Source organism: Monodelphis domestica, chromosome 1 (assembly GCF_027887165.1).
Source record: "Monodelphis domestica isolate mMonDom1 chromosome 1, mMonDom1.pri, whole genome shotgun sequence".
Lineage (NCBI taxonomy): Eukaryota > Metazoa > Chordata > Mammalia > Didelphimorphia > Didelphidae > Monodelphis > Monodelphis domestica.
Window position 1 is genome coordinate 126,939,743 of NC_077227.1, and position 12,803 is coordinate 126,952,545.

Below are 12,803 nucleotides of genomic sequence, written 5' to 3' on the forward strand. Positions count from 1 at the left end.
TACCCTCAAGGAACTCCAAATCAGAAAGGAAAGTCCCTAAGTATTCATAGCAATTCTCTTTCTAGTATCAAAAAACTGGATGCTAAATAGATGCCCCTCACTTGAGGCAAATGGCTAAACAAATTGTGGCACATTAAATCCATGGGACAATATTTTACCAAAAGAAATGAAGAATGTTAAGAATTCAGATAAAAGGAAAACTTATGAACAGATATAAAGTGAAGTAAATGAAAAAAAGACCCAAAGATGAGTATTATATAAATATAATGACCAAGCTTGATCCTACATAAGTCAAGAAAATGTCCCTCTCTCCCTTTTATTCCACTATGAGTATGGAATATTACATTTGTTGTCAGACATGTTTTTACAGCAAAAAAGGAAATAAGATAATAGACATAAAATTAAGTGTACCAAGTTCTTATTTATACAGATCTTTTGATGTGTTTGTTGGTTTTGTTTAACTGCTTTTTTAGTCTCTGTTACAAAGAATGGATCAATGGGTAAGGGAAAAGCAGAGGGATATGTTTAGAAATAAACATACTAAAAATAATATTAAAATTTATTCAATAAACATAAGGTAAAAAGAAATATTTTAGTTTTGCAATATGGAGAAAAAAGGGAGGAAAAAAGCTAAAACAATAAGGAGAAGATAGGGATGAACATATTTATACCCAGGCAGGATCTACTCTTTCAGAGATAAAAAATGACAAAACTTTTCATGGTATAATATTGCTATCTTGTGGTCTTTACTGATATTGCTGATAAAAACTTTGTCTTGATACGTGATCCAGTAAAGGATGAAATCAGAAGTTTTTCCCCATTCCTGATTAAAGTTGACATTCCTGCTCATTAACACTAAAAAAGTTATACTATTGTACGATTAAAATTAAATACCCAAATACTCCAAGTATCATTTTTATAAGATTTACTGGATATTTAACTTTAATCTTATACTGCAAAATATTTGTTAAGGGAAAGTACTTGTACAAAAATATTACTAGCTGCACACTTTGTGGTGGCAAAAAACTGAAAAATGAAAGGTTGCCCCTCGATTGGGGAATGGCTGAACAAATTATGGTATATGATGGTGATGGAATACTATTGTGCTGTAAGGAATGAAGATCTGGAGGATTTCTATATGAACTGGGAAAACTTCAATGAACTTCTGCAGAGTGAAATGAGCAGAACCAGGAAAAAATTGCCTACAGAAAGTAAAACATTGTGGAACAATCCAATGTAATGGACTTTGCTACCAGTAGCAATGCAACAAGCCAGGACACTCCTAAAGGATTTTTAGGAAAGAATGCCAACCACATTGAAAGAAAGAACTATGGGAGTAGAAATACAAAAGCAAACTATATGACATCATTTATCATATGTATATATGGGTATGTGATTTAGGATTTAGGCTTTTAAAAATTGCTTTAGCAAAAATGAATAATATAGAAATAGGTATCAAGTAATAAAATTTGTACAACCCAGTGGAATTGCTTGTTGGCTCTGGGAGGAGGGAAGAGGGGAGTTAAAGAAAATGAAATCATGTAAACCTAGGAAAAAATCAAAAATAAAAATAATAAAATAAAATATTTGTGTTGAAGACTCAAATGGCGCATGCTGAAGTTTTATCTCCATTATAAAATAGACCCTGACATCTGACTTATCTTACCTCAGAGGCAAAAATTAAATTTTATTTAATGATTAGAAACTTTTTGTGCATGTGCTCTAGGGTATTGTAACTGGTGTGCTTAGTTTTTTCTATTCTTTGTGACTCCATTTGGGGTTTTCTTGGCAAAGATCCTAGAGTAGTTTGCCATTTCCTTCTCCAGCACATTTTACAGATGAAGAAATTAAAGCAAACAGGATTAGTGGCTTGCCCAAGGTCACATAGCTACTGTGTCTGAGCCCAGATTTGAACTCAGGAAGATGAGTCTTCTTGACTTCAGGCACGATACTCTACTGTACCAGCTTGCTGCCCTGTTATTGGGTACATTTTATTAACAACAAAAAGCATGATGTAGTTGAACAACTACCTTTAGTGATTTCAACACATTAACTTAAGATGACTTTGCTATTACCATCACAGAATTAACAGAGAAACATACCTTGAACCAAATCTTTTCCTGGGAGTGGTGGCTGCTGATGACTAGGATGGAAGTTTTCCTGAAAGTTCAATAAAATTTGACTAGTAATTGTGGAATTCATTTTCCATTCTAAGAATAAAAGTTGCATGTGTATTAACTAGAGGGACTGTTATTGGGGCTTTCCTCCTTATATCAAAATCACTGTTCCTATGAAAATAGCTCTTCATCAAGAACTCATTTCCTGAGTTTGTGACATTGATCACCTGAAAGCCCCAGATTTACCCTGGGTGATGGTCATAGTAAATGATCCCTTGACAGGTACAATTGTCTGAAAATAATTCCTCTTATTAAAAATATCAATGAGTCTTTTTATTCCCCACAACATGTTGATATGAGAAGCCCCTTTGTATTTACAGAGAAAAATCCTGATGCTGTCTCCTTTTGATTTCTTCATCAAAGGTTTGTACAAATGGTGACTGAAACGGTATTACAGTACTATTGAAATTCATTGGTAGACCATATCTACTAACGAATCAGAACTGAGGCCAGATAGGTACTTTGGTACTGAACTTCATAAATATCAATGTCGTAAATATTATTCACATTTATAGTATATCACTCATCATTTCAAGAGTCTAGACTGGACAAGACTAAATTCCAACTTAAAAGAAATTGCACACTAAATTCAAGAGGAAAGTTATAAGTATCTAGAAACAAGGAAAGGGATTTCTAAAGATTAACCTTCCTAGAGTCAGTTCTCCATATTGTATTCATTCAAGCTCTACCCAAAATTTATTCATTTATTAACACTAAAAACTGTTAAATCTGTATATAGACTCTTTTTTTCCTTGAATTTCAACAAGTATTTTTTTGGCTTCCCCACCCCTTGTATTTTTAACTGGGTTTCTCAAAGTACACATAATTTTGTGTATTTTAGAAAGACTATTAAAACCATGCTCAGGGCACAACACTTCTCTCTAATCAAAGTCTTTGCTCCTTGTTACCTCCCTATTATAGTCTGCTTTGAATTTAATCTAGCACTTAATTTACCATTTAATTGCTTTATTTCAGTTATTGCTACTTTTTAAGTTTCTCTAATTTGAAGAGTTTTCAAATTAATTTTTCCATCATAATGTATTTACTATATTTTCTCTATGTCATACTCTGGTATGAGTACTTTTGGTCATAATTTTAAATCAGTATATAAATTTCCATCATTTAGTGTCCTTATGTTATCTGTTACATACATTTATCAGGGTTAAATAATGTCCAACAGATTCTTATTACTGGAGACCTTTCCTGTCACTCCTCTTCTAATTCATTCTCAACCCATGGTTTCTTCTTCTTCTTCTTCTTCTTCTTCTTCTTTCTTATTGGCTGTGGTGTTGCTAGGCAGATTAGCTGTACTCAATACTGCTCTCAAAATGGTTACTTTCCACACCCATGAGATAATGTTCTAATTCAAGATAGTTTGGAGTATCATCATTTCAAGTATAATCCCTTGGTTTATCCTCTTTCTACTTTGGGAACTACTTACTTTTTTGGTAGCTCTCTTGGGAACCTTAGGAATTTCAATTTGCCGGAGATTCTGTGCTGATTCTGTCACACTCCTATGTCTTGTTAATGCATGTTTCCTATTTTTTAAAAAGTGAGAACTAGTTAAGACACATAACTGGATAGGTACTAGTATAGTTTAACTGCAACCAAATAAGAGTATAAAAGGTAAAGTTATAAAAATCAGTATAGCACATATTTCTTTGGGATCTGATTTCTATCCAAACAAATTAAGTACTTCTAGAAGTAATTTAGTGTACATTTAAATAATTATAAAGTTGAAAAAGAAAGTTCAAAATCTGGGTTGAAATCCTAAATATAGATGAACCAAGACTCAAACATATGGTCAAATAAGAGGGAACAAAGCAAGACTTGGATTTCATCTGAGGATTTTTGAATACTTTTTTGTGGACTATAGGATATTATACTATTTTCTAGGTAATTTAAAGAGTCTTGAATATTCAGTGTATACCATTCCCAAGATTATTTAAACACTACTAGTTGGTCACTATCAGGGAAAATAAAGATAAGGCTATGGCTCTATATTGTCCACTGGTTCTAATAAAACACTCAAAGGCCTCTCTGGCTTACCTTTTCTTGGCTGATCGGATACGCAGTTCCTCCAGTTGGTCAGATTCAGTGCTAACTGATGCTGTGCTACGAGTATTTGGCACAGAAACTGTTGGTGAGCCACTCTCCTGTGTCATGGAATCATCACTGAAGAAATCTGCAGGAAGGATGACAGCTAGCTTCTGGGGAATCACAAATCCTAGGCTATAGTAAAGATTTCCAAGTGTCTTTGGAATGGAGTCAATATACCTGTGGAAGAAATTATTTAAATGCCAAACAGATATCAAACATTCTACTCTTCTCTAATTCTCTTCTAATGAACACTTAAATTTATTGCAAACTCTACATTGTTTTAACACCTCAATCTTTATGAATTCCATATTTTGATGAATTTCCATGAATTCCATTTCTATGGCACAATTTATATAGAAACCTTGATAAGATAGCTTTAAAAGTGATTCATTGGTTCAATGATTGGGGACATGATTGGAGATGTAGACTCTAAATGATCACTTTCTTGAACAACAATACATGAAAACCCAATTGAATTGCTCATTGACTATGGGAAGGGGGAGGAAGGAAGGGTGGGAAAGAATATGAATCATGTAACCATGGAAAAATACTCTAAATTAATTAAATAATTTTTTTAAAAAGTGATTCATTATCCATCAAACTTACAATCCCAAAATTTCCTCCAAAAACCTTGATAAGTATGCTGAATCCTCAGTTAAACAAACTGCTCGAAGCAAGTCTGTCACCTGAAGAAAGAATAAAAGTAGAGGAAAACTCAGAAAAGGTAAGGCATTTAATATAGCAGTTCAATTGACATAAAGCTAAGCTTGTACTTGCCTCTTCTACTAAGTGTTCCATGTCATCTGAACTGTTCTGTATTGAAGGGCACTGCAAACATATCTCCAAACGAAGAAACACCTGAAGCTGGCACCTATGCAGACAAAAAAAATTTTTTTTAATGCTGTTGTATCACTTATTGATTACAGCTAAAATATAGTCAACTCAGTATAGTCTCTAGCATAATAGCTCTCTTTGTTAAAAACAAAATAAAAATATTGACAAAAACAATTTCAGAGAAATACTTTTTACCCCATTTCCCCTTCAGATGGATATATTTATTAAGTAATCATAAAATTCTTAGACTTAGACTTAGAACTCAATGCAATGCAAAATTAAGCAGCACAAATATATTTCCAAATAGATGGCAAACCTGCTTTAAATAGTACAAGAGAAAGTAGAGGATTTTTATTTTTCCTTTTTGAGGTAAAGTAAATAAAGTTATTTCCTTACTCTCTGATTTTGGCTTCTTTATCCAGATTTTTCCTCAGTTGCTGTCGAAGACCTTTACTAGTCTTTAGGAGATAATTTTTTACTCGATCTAAACAGGTCATCTGTAGATACAGAATTATTATATAGTTTTTAAGACAATTTTTCTACCTGCATTTCTAATCTAACAATTCAGTCTGTATATTGCAAAGAAATCAAAGGAAGTACAAATATATTTATAGCTCTTTTTGGGGTAGCCAAAGACTGGAAACCAGAGGATAATCCTATTGAGGAATGGCTAAATAAAGTATAGTATATGATATAATGGAATATTGTTGTGCCATAAGAAATGATGAAATGGAAAATTTTAGAGGAAACTGGGAAAACCTTTATGAAGAATGTGAACAGAATTAGAAGAACAATTTATACAATGATAAGATTAGAGAAAAATTTTTTTGAAAGACTGTAGAACTCTGATTAAAGATAAACTGAGTCCAAAAGAATGAAGATGAAACATGTCTCCTGGCAGAGAGAGGATGATAGACTTGAAATGCAGAAAAAGATATACATTTTTAGACACAATTTATGGGAGTAGGGTAGGGAAGAAAGGTCTAGTGGGAAGGACGGTTAATAAAATATTTTTTACTTGAAATAAAAACAAAAATTAATAAACAACAAAAAAGAAAAAGTGCCCAAAGGTTGGCTGGGAGGGAGTGGGGAACTGGGATAAGGCAGTTCACAGCTAAAGAAAATCCTGATGTATTATCTGATTTTGGGCAAAGGTCTTTCCTCTCTATTTTCTCTTCTACCATTTTTTGGATGAACAATACAGTGAGATAAACATTTAATGAAGAAACTGATCTAAGCAAATATTACCTATGTGGGATTTAATTCATTTATATGTTGACTTTGGAACATGGCTCTCAAAGAAAATCCAATTGAGAAATCTGTGTGTAGTCAGCAATATGTGGTACTGACTCAAAAGAAGAAAAAACTACAACTTTAACTTTCTTATTTCTTTGTAGCCACCTGGACCCTGATTTTTGTCAATTCGCTTTCCAATCTTATGACATTTTAATCAAGCACTACATAATATGGGAGATTTCCTTCCATTAAAGTTCTAGACCTTTAAGAAGCATGAGAGAACTTCCTTACTTCTAATTCATTGATGCCTCTGGATTTTAGGAACATTTTAACGGCTAGAATCATATTCTGGGCACTTGTATGTGTCAATATTTCTCCCATGTCCACAGTTTTTTGGTAGTTTTCATTTAAATGAGAGAGTAGCTCCTCCTCAGTTTTAAAATCTGTAAAAAAAAATTATATTAAATGCAATGAATATTCAACTTGGTATGTTCTTTAAAATACTATTTTCTACTCAGACAATAAACAATTCAAGGCTACAGATTATAAAAATAGCTAAGCCCCCCTGAGAAGCCATAGAAGGGATGACTGTTTAGAAAACATTCCCTGCCAATATCACATACCTGTGAAAGCTCAAAGTTCTCCACCTGAACAGACTTGATTGAAGAGAGGCTGAAGGCAGTTTTCATCTTCATTTACATACTTTAAGCTAATACCATAATAGTTTTTTCTCAGTTCCATTTATCCAATGTTTTTCTCTCTCAGTAATTAAAACCAAAAATTGGCCTTGGACCCAAATAATAGCCAGATGCATAGGTCATATATTCAGTCCTAAATCAATGAGATCTAAATCTAATTAAGACTACTACTTTGTATATTTAGTATAAACATCTGGCAATGCATCCTAAAAATTATCTATGAAAGTACTAATTAACACTAAACAAAAGTAACATAAGACCTCAGCTGCAGTTCTACTTGAGGAGTGTGATCTATTATCTGATCTGATGTTGAGAGGATTAAAAAGCTACCAGAAAGACTCAAACTAAAAGACCAAGACCAAAAACCAACTTGACATTCAAATATACTGGGCCACTGCTTTAAAAGGAATGTTTAAATAAGCCTAATCATAGTAGGGTATTACTTACAAAGGACCTTTGTTTTGGAGATTCCTGACATACTGGAAATAAAGAGTACTGAACTTAGAGAGAAAGGCCCAAGTTCAAATACTGGCTCTGCTACTTACCACCTGGGGACAGTGGGAAAATTAATACCTATTTATAATGAAACTGTAAAATAAGGGGATGGAAGTGATGGCTTTTAAGGACTTTTTCAGCACTAGATCTATGAATGATTAATTTCAAGACACTTTTGAAGCCCAAGCTCTTTGTCAGATTTATTAGAGAAAAAGAGGCTAAAAATGGTCTTCTATTTTTGTGCTCAGGAGGGTACCATATGTATCATAACTCTATCCAGAAGCCAAGGAGACTGACACATTTAAGAAACAAGTATTATCTTTTGTCTTAGAATCAGTACTAAGTATCCATTCTAAAGCAGAAGAGTGGGAAGGGCTAAGCAATGGGGATTAAGTGATTTGTTCAGGGTCAAAGAGCTAGGACATTTTTGAATCCAGGACCTCCCACCTCCAGGCCTAGCTCTCTATTTGCTAAGTCACTTAGTTGCTCCCTTGAAGGTAAAGGTTTTAAAAAAAGAAAGAAGTATGCATATAGATGAATGAACAAATACTGGGAAGTTTGGGCCAGGAAGACAGAAACAATTTCATTCTAAAAAATTTCAATGTCCAGTATAAATAATCTTTTTCTTTAAACAACAACAAAAAACCCTTTTTTGTTTTGTTATTTTTATTGTCTTTAATATGCCTATACACATTCTAACTGGTTCTTGATTTTTAAATTAATTTATATTATACATTTACTATCATATCTTACTGGCTAATTTATTTTGTGTGTAGCTCTTTAACTAAATTATGAGCTCTTTGATAACATCATTTCTTTCTACCACCAAGAGCTTTGCTACTACAGTAACTAAGTTATGAGCTGTTTAATAACATTATTTTTCTACTAAGAACACTTAATATTAGGTACATCATTGGTACTCAATAATTGCTTTTGTTTTATTTTTAAATCTTTTATCTTATTTTTAATGATATCTATTGTTTTTTAGGATCATCTTCATTACTAAATATATTTTTTCCTTCCCCTACTCAGAGACTGTTTCTTATATACAATATTCCATATTTACTGGCCCTCACCCCAGCAGGGAAAGGGTCCTACCCTGAGGCTAATTTGGTGATTGAAGAGTTCCTGCCTAGAAACTCAGTATACGAAGTCCCAACCATGGTGTTCCCATTCTAACACAATGCTACCTAGCCCCAGGGCAGGTAACCTCATTTTTCCTCTCTCTCTTTCTTGTTCTCCTTTTTGCTTGTCTTTCCCTACTAAATGCAAGTTTCTTGAGGGTAGAGGCTGTCTAGTTTTCCTTTTGTTTTTATTTCTTTGAAATTTGGATCTATGGGGTTTAGTTTCTTGAGAATAAACCTTAAAGATAAGTTAATGTATAACTAAAATGATCATGCTGGACTTGGTGAAGGGCTGAGAAAAAACCCATAGACGTTTGGCAGGGAAACCACTGCAGAGGACTCCATATCTGTCAACCATGCAGCTTTGGCCAACCAGAGGGTATGACAAATACCTTTAGGTTTAGAACTTCTCAACATTTTTCCTTTCTCTTCTAATTTTTCCTCAGTTCTTCTGGAAGCTGCCTTTTGGACTATTTTCTCCCCAGTTGATGAGGATGGACTGCAATCTGGCTGAAGTTTCTGAGCTTTAACATTCAATCTTGCAACATTCAACATTTTTAGAGAACGTGACATGCTCTTCATCTTTTGTCTGACTGGAGTACCAGGGACCCCTCCTGGTAAATAACAAAGAAAAAAAAATATTTTGAAGAAGAACTTTAAAACTAATTCAGACTATTCTATAGAAGCAGTACAAGAAAATGTAAGTATTACAAGAAGCATACGGGACATATAATAGGAGAAAAAAATGAAGTTCTTTCCTCCATTTAAGCTTGGGGGAAAACAAAACAAAACAAAACAGCAGCACACTATGATCAGACACAACTTAGCAGGTTTCTATATAAAGATTTTCCTAAGTCTTCTGAATGAATTATCTTAGGGGGGCAGGGCATCTCAGTGGACTGAGAACCAGGCTTAGAGATGGGAGGTCCTAGGTTCAAATCTGGCCTCAAACACTTCTCAGCTGTGTGAACTGGGGCAAGTCACTTAACCCCCAATGCCTAGCCCATACCATTCTTCTGCCTTGGAACCAATACAGAGTATTGATTCCAAGATGGAAGGTAAGGGTTTAAAAAAAAAAAGTTATCTTAGATTTCCATCCTAAAGAGTTTTATAATGTGACATTAGGGTAATTCCAATTAAAATTTGTTGATTCCAGTTCTAGAAACTAAATATTTCCTATCCCTGGGATATGTTGCTGTTTCAACACTTATTGAAGAACATATGTTAGTAAAAATAGAGTAGTAGCACCAAGGAAGACTGTCTCATAAAAATTATTTCATTCAACTTTTGGCCAAGATGACTGCCTGAATAGAAGCAGTCCATCTTCCATACTTTTACTCTGGTAAAATCCTAAAAATAATACCAGACCAACAGTGATTATAAAATCTAATGAAGTAACTACAGTTAAGTGACTTCATCCATCCCTGATTTGCAGTAAAGGTTGGTCAGAAGCCAAAAGATCAGAGGAAAGAGAACAGTACCAGGAAATAAGATAGAAGCCTACCAATATAACCAGAGAACGATGAGAAATACCAGTAACCTGCAAGTCTCTATCTATCTTTTCCACATTTATCCCTGAAAACAGACCTTGGAAGCCACCAAGCAGTATCAACCAGTCTAGATACTAATATTTAAACTAAGACACCCCAAGTCCAGGGCCTCCAAGAACCTGTACTGAGATGCCAGAGGGTACTAAGCTTGGTCCTGACACAAAGCCTTGACTTAGGAACTTGGGACTGGAGAGATTAACAACATCAAAAAAAAAGATTTTAAAGGGAAAAAAAATCAATTTTCAACAAGTACTATATGAATACTAAGAATAAATGAAGAGAAAAAAATTAAATAAAAGCTCTGGAGGAAAGTGAAAGAGAATAAATAGCTTACCAAAGTAATATACTGTCCTTAAACTAGAATAGACCAAACAGAAATCAATGACTGAACTAGAGAGCAAGGCACATTAGAACAAAATCAAAAAATTGGAAAAAACAAACAGAAGAAAATATAAGTTATCTGCTGTCAAAAATAGCTGATCTGTAAAATAAGTCAAAGAGGATAAATTTAAAAATCATAGAACTTCCTGAAAATCATGATTAAAAAAAAAAAGCCTGGATATTATTTCAAGAAATCATAAATTACATATGTGATACCCAGTGGAATTGCGCGTGGGCTATGGGAGAGGTGGTGGGAGGGAGGGGAGGGAAGAAAAGAAAATGATCTTTGTTTCCAATGAATAATGTTTGGAAATGACCAAATTAAAAAAAAAAAAGAAATCATAAATTAAACTACTTTTTTCTATTAGAACCAAAAGGCAAGCTGAAGCTAGAAAGAATCCATCAATCACTTCTTGAGAGAAATCTCAAAAGGAAAAGTCACAGGAATATCATACCCTCAATTCAGAGCCATCATATCAAAGAAAATTTATAAGCAGCCAGAATTCAAGTACCAAGAATCCAGTCAGGATCAGTAACTTCTATTATAAACAAAAGATATTGGAATACACTATTCTAAAAAAGTAAAAGATACAATCTTACAACTAAGAATAACTTATCCTGATTATGGTAATGCCAAAAAAAATGATGGAAAGAAAAAAGGCAAGAACAATTGAAACCTTTTTAAAAACACAAGAAAAGAGTATAGAAATAAATAAGACAATATGGAAAGCAATGAGTCTAATTCATTATATGCTTTAAAAAAAACAAATAGCATGGAATAGTTTTATAGTTTCACATGTTGTTCATCTTTTTGTGTTCTTCTTGAATATGGAAATACTCATTTTTAAAGTTTACATTCAGAAAAAAAGTAAAAAAAGGAAATAATTTTGTTCTATACATACGTTTCTTTTTGTTATCTTCTTGACTAACTGCAGTAAATTCTTCACGAGATTTTCTCTGGTAGAACTCAGAAAGAAAATGTGTTAACTCTCCTTCTATCCTAGAAGAGTCTTCCTTATTAGTAGATGTAGCCTGTAGTAGCCTATAAATAAAAGTCAATATGTGGTTCACACAGAGTTAAAGGATTCATTTATGTAAAGCTTTATTATTTACAAAGTACTTTCTTTACAACAATGCAATGAGACAAGACAATTAATCCAATTTTACAAAAGAAGAAAAAGATTTGCCCCTGGTTATACATCCAGTTAAGTGACAGAACTAAGCCTAATGCCCAAGTTTTCTAGTCTTGTCCAAAGAGTAAACTTCCTCTCTTAAGGTCAAAACTACAGAAATCTGTCAACATTTTTAGAAGAACCAATATCTTTTCAAAACACTATCAAAGCCCAATCTTACTATCAATTTCTTATTGTCAAAGGACAATACCTTACTTGGAAGTTCTTATGTTATATTTAAACTAGTTTGCCACATATAACAAATGATTTTTAAAAGAATATCTTATTACCAAATTTGAATGAAATTAGTTCTGAATAATTCTGCTGGATTATATGGAAAGTGAATTTTGGATTACTGATATGGGGTCAGAGATAGTAGTTAATTCACTTCCAATTTTTTGCCTCTTGATCATTCAATTCTATATTAAGACAGGAAGAAAACTCAAACAGAACCCTAACCCATGGATAAGGGTTCAATGTCTATGGAATTCTGATAATGGCACAACTTGCTTTTTTTTTTTAACCAGCTTTCATTACTTGATGTGATTTCAGGATGGGGTAGATGAGAATGGCAAATGTGTATATCCGTCATAGATTAAACCACCCAATTCTCCTTCCCACCGCTATCCTGGCTTTAGTCATATAACTTTAACAGGTAAATATGTGAGCAGAATTAACACCCATTTTATGGAACAAATTTCTCATACACCTAGTGAATACATGCAAGAAAACCCCATATTCAATAGATTAAGGTTTTGTTAGACCAAATTCCACAAAGCACATAAATCCCAAATGACCTAACTTCCCTGTTTAAAAAAAAAAAGGCTTCCCAGACAATATATGAAAACCCCCCCAAAACATTCTGAGTTTATTTAATTACAAGTATTTGGTCACCATCCTGTCAAATGTTTATTTCACTGGGCAGATTTTGTCAAAAATATATGAAGTAAATCTTGCAGAAAGTGAAAAGAAATAATTTATTCTATTAATATAGTTCAACATGAATATAAAAAAACTAGTCTGATGATACTTTGTA

At 33.3% G+C, this 12,803-nt stretch overlaps 1 protein-coding gene across 3 annotated transcripts in view; it reads right to left on the reverse strand.

The window, feature by feature from the left end:
- TICRR (TOPBP1 interacting checkpoint and replication regulator) overlaps positions 1-12,803 on the reverse strand; it is a 56,754-nt gene that overhangs the window by 21,568 nt on the left and 22,383 nt on the right. For all 3 annotated transcript variants that reach the window (XM_056806478.1, XM_007479341.3, XM_007479340.3), the window contains exons 6-14: positions 11,498-11,637; positions 9,057-9,278; positions 6,639-6,790; positions 5,508-5,608; positions 5,055-5,148; positions 4,884-4,963; positions 4,227-4,454; positions 3,619-3,715; positions 2,103-2,160 (exon numbers count right to left, since the gene is read on the reverse strand). In XM_056806478.1, the coding sequence (XP_056662456.1) occupies positions 2,103-2,160; positions 3,619-3,715; positions 4,227-4,454; positions 4,884-4,963; positions 5,055-5,148; positions 5,508-5,608; positions 6,639-6,790; positions 9,057-9,278; positions 11,498-11,637 (1,172 nt within the window). The remainder of the gene's footprint in view (positions 1-2,102; positions 2,161-3,618; positions 3,716-4,226; positions 4,455-4,883; positions 4,964-5,054; positions 5,149-5,507; positions 5,609-6,638; positions 6,791-9,056; positions 9,279-11,497; positions 11,638-12,803) is intronic.